The sequence below is a fragment of the Mesocricetus auratus genome, unplaced genomic scaffold (assembly GCF_017639785.1).
Source record: "Mesocricetus auratus isolate SY011 unplaced genomic scaffold, BCM_Maur_2.0 Super-Scaffold_100007, whole genome shotgun sequence".
In the NCBI taxonomy this organism is placed as follows: domain Eukaryota; kingdom Metazoa; phylum Chordata; class Mammalia; order Rodentia; family Cricetidae; genus Mesocricetus; species Mesocricetus auratus.
In genome coordinates, this window is record NW_024429191.1 from 33,321,994 (window position 1) to 33,334,905 (window position 12,912).

Here is a 12,912-nt window from a genome sequence, read left to right on the forward strand (position 1 = left end):
TTGTCTCTAGGAGCCAGCATACTATGACATCCCTAAAATCCTCACTATCACAATGTGAGTAAACCCCATGGCATACCAGCTTTCCCTCATGGCCATCTGCCCTCAGGAGAAGAGCCTCGAGCCTGTGCTCTCAGGCATTGAGGTCTTGGACATGCCAGGCACACCAAATGAAGACATGTACTGCACCCCTAGGGGGCTGCGCTGTAATTCAGGGTACAGTGGGAACCAGCCCTCAGATGCACTTTTTCCAGGGATGGTATTTTAAAAATCATCAGTGTAAGAGGCCTGCTTTGGGTGCCATCGGGTGCCTGGACACTGTGGAAGACACACAGAGTACCCCCCTGGGTGCCATGCAGTGAGTGTCACTACCATGAGCAAATGATGGAGAAATGGGAAAGGAAGCTAAGCAGAGTGGTCCATTTGCTGTGGAGAGAGGAGAAAATGGAGATGGGAAGGCATTGAAGAACAGGCTGGTTTGAGTGGCCTGCGTGGTCACCTGAGGCCACGTGATGTCCAGGCCCTTGCTGCCACTGAGGGACATGTCTGGGTCTGTGACCCTGTGGCAGCTGGGGTCTGTGTGGATGTCTGTAGCCCATGTTACCACTGAAGGCCAGCCCGGGTGGAAGCCTGCGGTCTGGGCCACCACTTGAGGGCAATGCTGCTCCAGGGGCCATACTGATTAGAGGGGCCTGTGCTGCCACCTGAGGCCATGGTGTTGTTCCAGCCTGAGCTGTGGCTGAGGGCCCTGGGGTCTGGTCTGCCACCTGGGGCCATGCTTAGGTCTAAGAGCTGTGCTGAGCTGGCCCTGCCCCTCACTGGCCCTGGGAGAACTGGCCCCAACCCTCACCAGGTATCCCAGGGGGAGAGCTGGCACTGCCCCTCATAGGAGACCTAGCCCTAGTACCCTGGGCACAAGGGATCTGGGCCACCCCTAAAGGGCAGCTGCAGCAGGAGAGCTGGCCCCTATGGCAGGGGTGTGGGAGAGGTGGCTCTGCTCCTTTACTGAGCAGGCGTCCCTGTGGAGGCCCAGACTGATCAGCTCAAGCTGCCATCCCCACCCATATCCAGGGCTTTGAGTTGGCCTACTCCAACATCTACCCTACGAGCTGCTGGAGCATGTGAAGGGCTGGTCCTGCAGAAACGTAGCTACAGGATTCATATGACGCAGGGCAATAGCAGAACATCCAAGAGGAGTTTCAGTGAGGTCCAGTACTGAGAGTGTACTGGAGGCCAGAGGTCTGGAATCAGAGCAATAGCTCATTGCAATGAACACTTGCAATTAAAGCTATTTGGGCAAAGGGGTATACTGTGTGACACATAACAGCTCCCAATGCCACCATGACAAAGGAATATGTGACAGAGAGGTGGAAAAGATGAAGGAATGATGTGGATTTGTTTTCTTCTATTGGAGTCAAGGATGCAGGACGAACATGGAAGGACTAGGAGAGGAGTGGGATTGGGGTGCATGATGTGAAATTCCCAAAGAATCATTAAAATGTATGTTATAAAAATCATCAGAATATAACTTTGCAATGGTTAGGCACAAATGCCAACACAAAGTTGGAAACTTGCAAAACAAAAAGGTAGCTTATTCAACAAATGATGCTGGCAAACTGGATTGCTACCTGCAAAGAATGAAATCAGTTTCCTATCTTTCACATGTTCAAAAATCAAATCAAAGTGGATAAAAGGTCTTAATTTAAAACTGGAAATGCTGAAACTTCTAGAAGAAAACTTAAATACTCTTCCAGATGCTGGGGTGAGGGAGAATTTTCTGAACAGAGCCTTACCAGCACAGGAAACCCCCAGAACCAGCAGGTAGGACAAGATGCAATTAAGTTTCCACACAGCAAATGACCACAGAGCAAATCACTCATAGAATGGGAGAAATTCTTTACCAGCTACAGTGCAGGCAAGGCGCTAATGTCCAAAATTCACAAAGAATCACACAAATTAAGTACTGAGGGAATAAAATTGCCACTCAACAACTGGGGCTTGTGAATTGAAATACAGTTAAAACAAAACAAAACAAACAACAACAACAACACAAGCCAGGCAATGGTGGACATGCTTTTAATTTCAGCTTTTGGGAGGTAGAGGGAGGAGGGCCTCTTTGAGTTCAAGGACAGCCTAGTCTACAGAGTGAGTTCCAGGACAGCTAGGGACACCCTGTTTCAAAAAAAAAACCAAAACCAAAACAAACCAAAGCACCATTGTTTTTAATGTATAAATAATCCTTTAGGTATATTTTTAGAAAGAGAGATGACATCTTACTACATTCAAGCTGGCCCTAGGCTGGACAACAGGTGAGCAGCACCATGCCTCCCAAGACTTTATCTGAGAATGTAATCATGATTACATCCCTGATACCCAGTGCAGTGCCTGGTGCATTGTGGGCACTTAACAAATAGTGAGTTACATTAAATTCCGTAAAGGAAAGGCTGCAGAGCTGATTTCAAAAGGAATGTGCTCACTCACCTCCAGAGGATCAAATATCACTGCAGGCGCCACGATGCTGTTCATCTTTGCAGCTTTCTGGATGATCTGTTCTGCCTCTTCAAATCTCCTCTGGGATATCAGCCACCGGGGAGATTCGGGAATAAACCTAGGATTCATTTGCACTGGTTCCCAACCTTTTACAACCTTTTGATGTTAGCAAACACACATAGCAAAATAATCCTAGGTCATTTTAATGTTGCAAATACTCTATATTTGCACAAAAATTCTATTTCTATGGTACAGTATGACATTTCAATGAATCTGTGTCAAACCTCTGGGCAAGCTCGTGACAAGTTTCTGGACTGAGCTAACTGAGGTGGGATGACAGACACCCTGATGTGGCTGGACTGAATGAAAGGAGAAAGTGAGCTGAGCACCAACAGTCTGCCCTCTCTGCTTCCCGTCTGTGGACACAGCGTGACCAGCAGCCTCAAGCTCTTGCTGCCACGGCTTCCCTGCAGTGATGGACTGTACCCCTAAGCTGTGAGCCAGGGCAAACCCTTCCTTCCTCATCAGGTATTTTGTAAGAGCAACAAGAAAAGCAATATGGAGCTTCTCTTGGGTGCAGAGTTGTGTGGAGTGCGGCCTGCCCTTCCTTACTGACTCTCAGCCTGGGTTCCAGAGGAAACTTCCAGATAAACCAGCATAATATCTAGCTCTTAAAAAGAGATCTTTCAAGGATTAGTAGATTAGGAGCACTGACTATTCCTCCAGAAGACCTGGCTTCAATTCTTAGTATCTACATGGTCACCAGCAACTGCCAGTATCTCCAGTTCCAGGGGATCCGAGGCCCTCTTCTGGCTGTCCCCGGTACTGCATGAATATGGTACACAGACACACATGCAAACAAAAACCCGTACACATATAACTAAGAAAAATTAAGTGCTCTTTCAAAGCCAGTGAAGTAAACAGCAAAACAAACCAAGAAAGGTTATTTTTCCCAAATATTAATTCCACGTGAGCCTTCATACACCCCTCACTCTGTAATATTACTGCTGAGAAAACCACAGCAGGCAAAGGGGGACACTTGTCAACTCCTGTGGCTGCATGACAGCTGCAGAAAAATGAAGGTCCTTCTAGCCAGTTTCCCAGGCAGGTGTCACAGGGCAACAAATAGGACTAAACTGTGAATCCCATAAAGTGACTGAAGAAACCGTTGTTACCTTAGTCACGTAAGCAGGTGGCAATTGAGCCGTTAGTAAAATGGGTCATTTCTAGAAGACTGGATTCTGATAGAACACAATAAAACCAAGATGAATTAGAGAGAGGAGAGGGAGGGAGTGAATAATTGGGCAAGTGGTCCCCTTTTCTCTTGTTTAAATTCAAGAAAGTAAAGAAGAGAAATTCTGAAGAGGGGGCTGTGGCTAGTACTTTATTTCCATTTTTAAAAAATCTGCTCTTGTCGGGCAGTGGTGGCGCACGCCTTTAATAACAGCACTCTCAGGAGGCAGAGGCAGGCAGATCTCTGTATTAGAGGATACCCTGGTCTACAAAGTGAGTTCTAAGACAGCTAGGGCTATACAAAGAAACCCTATCTCAAACAAACAAAACAAAAAACAAGAAATCTGTTCTCTTCCTGAACCCTCTAGTTATCCCACCTGGTAAGACTTAGTCGAGAATCTCCAAACTTGGCTATTCCCACACGTGCTGTTCCAAACTGGGTTGGGGAAGCCTTTGAGGGCATCATCTCTGTGACACACCCCTTGCCCAGTATGCACAGAACCCTAGGTTCAATCCCCATATTAAAATGAATATTTCTATGTGTGTGGGGGGTCCATAGGAGAAATAACACCTTCTCTAAGACTGTTCAAACACAGCTAATTTGGGGAGCTTGGAATATAACTCAGGGTGAACTTGCCTAGCATGCATGAAGTTCAGGGCTCCATGTCTAGCACTGCATAAGTTGTTTGTGGTAGAAAACACCTGTTATCCTAGCATTTGGGAGGTAGAGGCAGAAGCATAAGAAGTACAAGGCCACCCTTGGCTCCTATTGAGGAGTCCAGGGCAAGCCTAGAATACAGGAAACTCTGCTGAAAATAATTATCATTTTTCAGGAATACACACATGTATATATATGTATATATGTGTACACACACACACACACATCCCAAGTATACTTTAGATGCTAACTATGAAGAGCAGTTATATGTTCCTTGTTCTCTGTAGAATTGGTCCCAGGATCCCTGGCAGACACCAGAATTCTCTCATGTTCAACCCTATTACATCAAATGGCATAGCCAAGCACAGTGGTCTGTGTGCCTGTAGGCTAGCTACTCAGGAACCTGATGTGGGAGGACCACTTGGACCCAGGAGCTCAAGACCAATTTATGCAACATGACAGGGCCTCATCTAAAAACAAAATTGGGACTAGAGTGTATCTCAGTGAAAGAGTGCTTGCTAGCATGTATAAGGTCTTGAGTTCCATCCCAGCACAGCAAAGCAAAACAACTTCAATAAAATAGGTCTAAGATTTATATTTAATCTATGCACATCTTATATACATGTATCTCTGGATTACCTATAATATCCAGCACAATGTATAACACTCTATTTGTGGGGAGTTTGCTGGGTATGGGCTTTGTGTATTCTGTCTGTCAGCTACCCACCATGTTCAGGGCATTATTTTCTGGTTCTGTTCTTTACATCACACATGTGGGTAGCTGCGGAGAACTCAACTGTGGTTGAATAGAGAAAGAAGATTTCTAAAGAATGAAAAGTGCCCCAAACTAAGGACAAAGTTAAAAACATTGCACAATAGTACCAGCCCCACAGACAACGAGAAAATGGGCATGAGGCTGGGATAGGAAGCATCTGGAAGAAGACTAGGATGCCTGAGAACCAGGCTTTGCACAGTGCATGTGCCCACCCACAGAATGCAGAGAGTGCTGGAAGCTTGGAGGCTCCAGGCTGCCTCAGAGAGCATGTAGATGCAGCGAAGTGAGCAGTGAGCTCATCTCTGGGGAGGCCTGTCTGCCATAGCCAAGGGCTGACTGGGAGCGGAGTTGTACTCACCACCACAGGGGGGCACACAGCACCCCAGGAAGTGTCAGTGCCAGCAGCAGCATCCGCCAGTCCCGGATGAAGTATGCAAACAGAGGCAGCACCATGTAGCCGATTGCAAAAAATGTGCAGACTCCTAACGTGGAGAAGATAATTCGAACTGACTTGCTCAGAATTTCAGTTCCTGTCCAAAACAAGGGGGCAGAATTAGCATGTCCACTCTTCAGCATTTGTTTTTTGAGATAGGGTTTCTTTCCATTACTGGGGATCGAACCCATGTATGCTTGACAAGGACGTTATCAATGAAACCAAAACACCTGCCTCTGAGAATGCTGCATTTTCAGAGTAAGAGGGAGGTGGGAGACACAGAGAATGTATTGTCCAGGAGACAAGAAGTGACTCTTTTGAGACACTGTGTGGGATCACAGCTTGTCCACAACTCTCATCTGTATGTGAGCAGACACTGGCCTATGAGACAACAGTGGTGCTCCAAGCTGTCAGGACACACTGTTGTCCTTGAACCCTCGTACATGATGTCCAGAAGTCAGCTGCTTCTGGGACTTCCCAGAGCTGGCAGCCAGCACTGGAACTGATGTTCTGCAGGAACTTCCCCAAGGAAGGAGCTGTTCTGCTGTCCCTGTAGTGGCAGTCCAGGCACTAAACACACACCCAGTGACCAGGGCAAAGGCTCAAGGCCATGCACAGTTGGCAGTGTTTGGGGACGGATGTGCTGGCAGCTGGTTTCTGTCCTGTGCAGCAAGCAGCCCAGCAGGTCAGTAGCAGCAGGTGTTCAGAGATGATGCTGTCACTCAGGTCAGGATTCTAGCACATTAGAATTCTATCCACTCTAAGCCCTCTGACCCAAGGACAGAGATATGGCCAAGGACAAGAGCTTGGACTTTTGTGTAGGGCTTGCACATACTAGTAATACTGATTGCCAAATTGAAGGATCAAGAATCACCCAGAAGACAAACCTTTGAGCATGTCTGTGAGTTTCTGGATTGGGTTAACTGAGTTAGGAATACCCCTCCTAAATGTGGGCAGCACCATTGCATGGGATGTGGTCCTAGTCTGAATAAAAGGGAGAAAGTGGGTCACACTCCTCTGTGGTTTCCTTCTCTTTTTTATTTCTTTCAGTTTCTTGAGAAAGCTGAGGCTGGGCTTGAACTTCATAGTCTTCTGCTAGGTGTCTCCCAATTTCCACAGTGCAGACCAGACTTCTAACCCCAGGGCATTCCCTCTCCTGTAGACTCTTTCCCAAGGGTGGTATCTGATTACTTCGAGTTCCATGAATATCATTTCCAGATCTTTCCTTACTTTATGAATGAACACATTCTACCATGGCCTGGTTGTCTTTGGCTGAGATTATGATATGATAATGAATGGGTATGTGGGGTGTGTGTGTGTGTGTGTGTGTGTGTGTGTGTGTGTTTGTGTGTGTTCTTCCTAAGCAACAGAAATCTAGAGGCAAAGAATCTGACCATGTTAAAGAAAATCACAGAGGACTAAGTGAGACTCTTGTTTATTGTGAAGTCAGTTGATAAACAGTAGCACTGGGGCAGGGTCTTAGACCAGATGCTAACAGACTTGGGATGAGTTGGCTATGCACCAGGTACCAGGCTAGGACAGAGATCTGCCAGCCTGTGGATCAAGGTGAACTGTATGAACACCTCCTTATTAGTCCTAATGCTCTATAACTTTTAGGATCTCTCTCTTCCTTATACATTGCTGTCATTTGAGTGAGAAATGTCCACCACAGGCTTGTGCATTTGAACAGTTAGCTTCAGCTGGTGTCACTATTGGGGAAGATGATGGAGCCTTACTGAAGGAAGTACTCTAAGAGTAGACTTTGGGGTTTATAGCCTGACTCCACTTATTTTTCTCTCTATACTTATGTGGGAAGAAAATGTTATCACTCTGTTTCCTGACTGCCAGGTCGGCCTTATGCTCCTGCTGTCATGCCTTTCCTACCCTGATAAGGATGTAGCCTCTCTGGAATTGTAAACCAAAATAAACCCTTTGTTCCCTAAGTTGCTTTTTGTCAGGGTGTTATATCGCAGCCACAGACAGTAACCAAGAGATACATGATCATCATCGTCATCATGTATTATTGTTATCATCATCACCACTATCATCACCATCATTAGCATTGTCACCACCATCGTTATCATCACCATCCTTGTCACCACCATCAATCTTCACAGTCGTCACTTTTCTGAGCAGTTCTTTAAGGCCCATTCCAGGATAACTGCTTACATAAATGATCTCTTTGACTCTAGTCTTACGAATATTCAGCCGAGACATAAATAGTGAAAGACACTTGTCTTTAACTGTATCTGTATCACTTTAATGTATCTGTAAACTGGGTGTGACACCTCATACTAAAAATCTCAGGACTCAGGAAGCAGAAGGAAGATGACCGGGAGTCTGTTGACTGTATACATTCTGTTCAATATCAGCTTGAGCTACATGAGCCCATGTCTCAAAACAAAACAAACAAACAAAAAACCACAAGCAAATGGGCTGGGGGTTCAGTGGGTAAAGTGGTGGTTGATCAAGCATAAAGACCTGAGTTTGAAAACCAGACATGGCTGCACAAATCTGAAACTCTAGCACTTATGGATGGAAACAGGAAGACTCCAAGCTTCCTGGCCAGTCAGTCTAGCTGAAATGGGTAAGTTCCAGATTCAGTGAGAGAGTATAGTGGAAGACATATGACATTAACTTCTGGTGTCCACGCATGCAACATAAGAGTACCACACAGGCACATATACACACATGAATATCACACATGCATATACACATACAAAACAAAAATTTTAGAAAACCCCTAAACCCAGAGCAAACAAATAAAGCCCAACACAGTGATGTAGCCAGGGTATAAGTCATATCCATTGACTTATGTGCGTAGCCTTCAAGAAGAAAATTTCCTGGCCAAGCCCATGACCTTATAGACCAGTCCTTTAGCTGGATGTTAGTGAAGACACAAGGGAGATGAATGAGGCCATGAATGTCTTTCAGTCCTTCCTGGGATAGCCAATAAATTGGCTAAGAACCAAGCAATTCTCTCTAGGGAACACCAGGAGAGGGCCCCAAGTCTGGCAGATGCAATAAACTCTCTGTGCTCACCTGGAAAAAAACCATGGCAGAGACGACTTCCAGCTCTGCTCACCAGATCCCTGGCCTCCTCCTCTGCCCCACAGATCCGTGATCCCAGGCAAGGCCCGGCTTCTCAGTGTCTCCTGAGAACAAAATTCTTACATCCAAATCAAAGCCATGCCCTGGCTCTGGAGAGACCGTGAGCAGCCCTAGGAGATCATGCCCACTAACTGGCTCCTCCACGCAGTAAGCTGCCTTCCCTTTGCACCAAGGCTTTGCCAGTCTGCCCAGTGTGCCCCGGTACCACCAGGCACACTCCATGAGGAGGCAGCAGGGCATGCACCTCGATGCCACTGAGGCCTGCAGCTGATTCTAGCTCAGGGAACAAGTCTGGGAAATGGGCATCTGCTAGGATGGGCTGAGGGGGCGTGTCCCACATCGCAATGGGGAGAGGGTGTGGGCTCCTCTATGCTAAGTCCCCCTATGATGGCTAATATTGCTTGTCAACACGGTGGGATCTAGAATCACCCAGGAGACAAATCTCTTGGTGCATTTGTGAGGGAGGTTCTTGATTGGGTTAACCGAGCAGGAAAGATCCACCTTAAATGTGGATGGCGCCAGGGTATGGGATAGTGTGCAGGACTGAATAAAAAGGAGAGCAAGAGCTGGCACAGGTGTTCATCTCTCTCTGCTTCCTGACTGATGACACAGTGTGATCAGGGGTCTCACACTCCTGCTGCCATGACATGGAAAATAAAAAAAATTTTTTTGAGTTAAGCCAGTCTATGGTATTTGGCTATTCCATGTCATTCAAACAGATGAGGACAAAGTTGTATTTCAAGTTAAAAGCATTCAAGGGCTGGCATGTACATCCAATATACAGTGCATGCAGGAGAACTGTGGTTTGATATGCAATATCACAAAGATAAATACTTTAACAGATAAGTGAAAATAATAAGAACATAATTATGTGGTTGATAAAAGCTGTATAACCGATGTAGCTGAATTTCAAAGAAATCTGAATTTTCTGGTAACCAAAGTTATGGAAGGTGCCATCAGTCGTACACTTACTGAAAGGGAAACATGTGGGCCAGAGGCAACAAGCTTTAAACACATCTAAAGAACTGTTATAGCCAAGTGAAAGACCTGTATGACAATAACTTTAAGTCTTTGAATGAAGAAATTGAAGAAGACATCAGAAAATGGAAAGCTATCTCATGCTCTTAGATAGGTAAGATTAAAATATTGAAAACGTCAATCTTACCAAAAACAATCTACAGATTCAATGCATTACCCATCAAATCCCAGTAAAATTCTTCACAGACCTCAAAAGAAAAATACTCAACTTCATATGAAAAAAACACAGGATAGCCAAAACAACCCTGTACAATAAAGGAACTTCCAGAGGCATCACCATACCTGACTTCAAACTCTACTGTAGAGCTACAGTAATTAAAATAGCTTGGTGTTGGCATTAAAAACTGGCAGGTGGACCAATGGAATCAAATTGAAGACCCTGATATCAATCCACACACCTATGAACACCTGATTTTTGACAAGGAAGCTAAAATTATAAAATGGAAAAAAGAGAGCATCTTCAACAAATGGTGCTGGCATAACTGATGGCCACATGTAGAATAATGCAAATAGATCCATAGCTATTGCCATGCACAAAACTCAAGTCCAAACGGATCAAACACCTCAACATAAAACCAACCACACTGAATCTCATAGAAGAGAAAGTGGGAAGTGGCCTTGAACATATTGGCACAGGAGACCACTTCCTAAATAGAACACCAGTAGCACAGACCCTGACAGCAACAACAAATAAATGAGACCTCTGGAAACAGAAGCTTCTGTAAAGCAAAGGACATGGTCAACAAGATAAAACAGCAGCCTACAGAATGGGAAAAGATCTTTACCAACCTCTCATCTGACAGATCTCCAAAATATACAAAGAACTCAAGAACTAGACATCAAAAGACCAAATAATCCAATTAAAAAAATGGGGAACAGAGCTAAACAGAGAACTCTCAATAGAGGAATCTCAAATGGCCAAAAGACACTTAAGGAAATGTTCATCAGAAAAATGCAAACCAAAACCAACTCTGAGATACTATCTTACACCTGTCAGAATGGCCAAGAGCAAAAACTCTGATGACAGCCTATGTTGGAGAGGATGTGGAGTAAGGGGAACACTCCTTCATTGCTGGTGGGAGTGCAAACTTGTACAGTCACTTTGGAAATAGTATGGCCATTTCTAAGAAAATTGGAAATCAATTTACCTCAAGAGTCAGCAATACTACTCTTGGGCATATACCCAAAGGAGGCACACTCACACCACAAGGACACTTGCTCAACTGTGTTCATAACATCATTATTAGTAATAGCCAGAACCTGGAAACAACCTAGATGCCCCTCAACCAAAGAATGGATAAGGAAAATGTGATACATTTACACAATGGAGTATTACTCAGCAGTAAAAATAAAACAAAACAAAAAACAATGACATCTTGAAATTTGCAGGCAAACAGAACTAGAAAAAGCCTCCTGGGTGAGGTAACACAGATCTAGAAAGACAAATACAATATGTTCTCACTCATAAGTGGATATTAGACATAAAGCAAAGGGCAACCAGTGAAGGTCCCAATCCAGAGAACCTAGGTATCAAAGAGGACCCAAAGTGAGACATATATGGATCCTAGGAAGGGGAAGAAGACAAGATCTCCTCAGTAAATTGGGATCATGAGGGATAAGAGAGAGGGTGGAAGGAAAGAAGGCATTCCTTTTGTTTAACTAAGACTGGCAAGTCTGGGGAGGTTTGAGAGCAGTCCCGGAGATTCTGTACTGCTTGGGGAAGAGTTCAGCTTCTGCAATCAGTGCAACGATTGAGAACCAAGCTGAAATTTTACCATCCAAATTATCCAGATTCTTTCTCAGAGCACGGAGGATAGGAATGCAGGAATAGACAGAACTCAAATGAAAACCTGGTGGGTTCAAATATGGGTAAAGAAAAACCCCAGCAAACGCTCCAGGATTGTAGCTATTTTATTCCTGACACACCAGAGGGCGCTGCTGTGCTGCAGGGAAACCAGCAGCCACTAAGTCTGCCCTTCCACTGAGTCCTCCCTTGCAGGAGCTGACTAGGAACTCTGCCTGTTCTGGGACAGATCAGCTTTCAGCGACACTCTTAGGTCTTCAGACCTAAGGTCTTAATTAACACAAGTGTTATCCCAGGACCTAAAGTCAGCAGTTTCCTGTAGAGCCTGCTAGGATGAGGTGTGGACCCAAGAACCCAGGGAGCCCTCTACTGGTTGTTGACTTGACACACCTCGGCTCCAACCTACCCTTGACCTGGTCCTGTCCTCTACCCTGCACGTGAGGCCATGGTCACGTGGGAGGAGGGCGGGCTGTGGAAGGTAGTGCCAGAGCTGAGGCGCTGCTCCACTCTCACAGAAGAGGCTCTCAGAGCTCGAGTCCCTGTGCCTCTGGAGAAGCAGGGCTTGTTCTGTGTGACTGGACAGCTGGGACTGGGGGTCCTGGGAGACTGAGCCAGTGGATATAGTGCTTGCCATGCAAAATTGAGAAAGTGAGTTCAAATCCCTAGTACCCACCTCAAAGAGCTTTAAATCCCATTGCTGGAGAGGCAGAGACAGGAGGATCCCCTGGTTGGACTGACCAGCCAGTTTAGCCTGAAAGCTCCAGGTTCAGTGTAAGATCTTATGTCAAAAGATAAGGTGAATGGCTAGATGGTTGGCTCAGTGCCAATCCTGATAATCTTGAAGTGAATGAAGCCCAGGGACCCACATGGAGAAAGGAGAAAATGAACTTCATCAAGTTGGTCTCTGCCCTTCACACATGTGCTTTCTACATGCAAAAAGAAACATTAAATTAAAAAAATAGGTGGAGAAGAGTTGTGAAAGACACTGATAGTTCCTCTACCTTCCACCTGTCCACACTCCTATGCTCACACTTATGCATATGTGCACACACTCACCCAGACAGACACAGACAGACAGACAGACAGACAGACACACACACACACACACACACACTCTAAATAAGTAAAATGCACCAGAGGGTGTGACTCCCAACCTACGCTGCTGCATAGTTGTCCTTCCATCCAGAGGGACCTGATCCAGGATCACACCACTCACTCTTTGCAGCCTTTTGCTTTCTGCATGAACTTCTCTGCTCCTCTACAGAATGGCAGTTTTTCTTAGTGGTAAGTTTTGTTTGTTTTGCTTTTATGAGCCACGGTCTTGTTATGTAGCTCAGGCTGTCCTAAAACTTAGCATTCTCCTGTCTCTGCTT

The 12,912-nt window shown here is 45.4% G+C and overlaps 1 protein-coding gene across 4 annotated transcripts in view; it reads right to left on the reverse strand.

Moving 5' to 3' along the window:
- Positions 1-12,912, reverse strand: part of Slc22a4 (solute carrier family 22 member 4) — a 55,551-nt gene that overhangs the window by 12,267 nt on the left and 30,372 nt on the right. For all 4 annotated transcript variants that reach the window (XM_040748641.1, XM_040748644.1, XM_040748643.1 and 1 more), the window contains 2 exons: positions 5,512-5,683; positions 2,479-2,605 (listed from right to left, as the gene is read on the reverse strand). In XM_040748641.1, the coding sequence (XP_040604575.1) occupies positions 2,479-2,605; positions 5,512-5,683 (299 nt within the window). The remainder of the gene's footprint in view (positions 1-2,478; positions 2,606-5,511; positions 5,684-12,912) is intronic.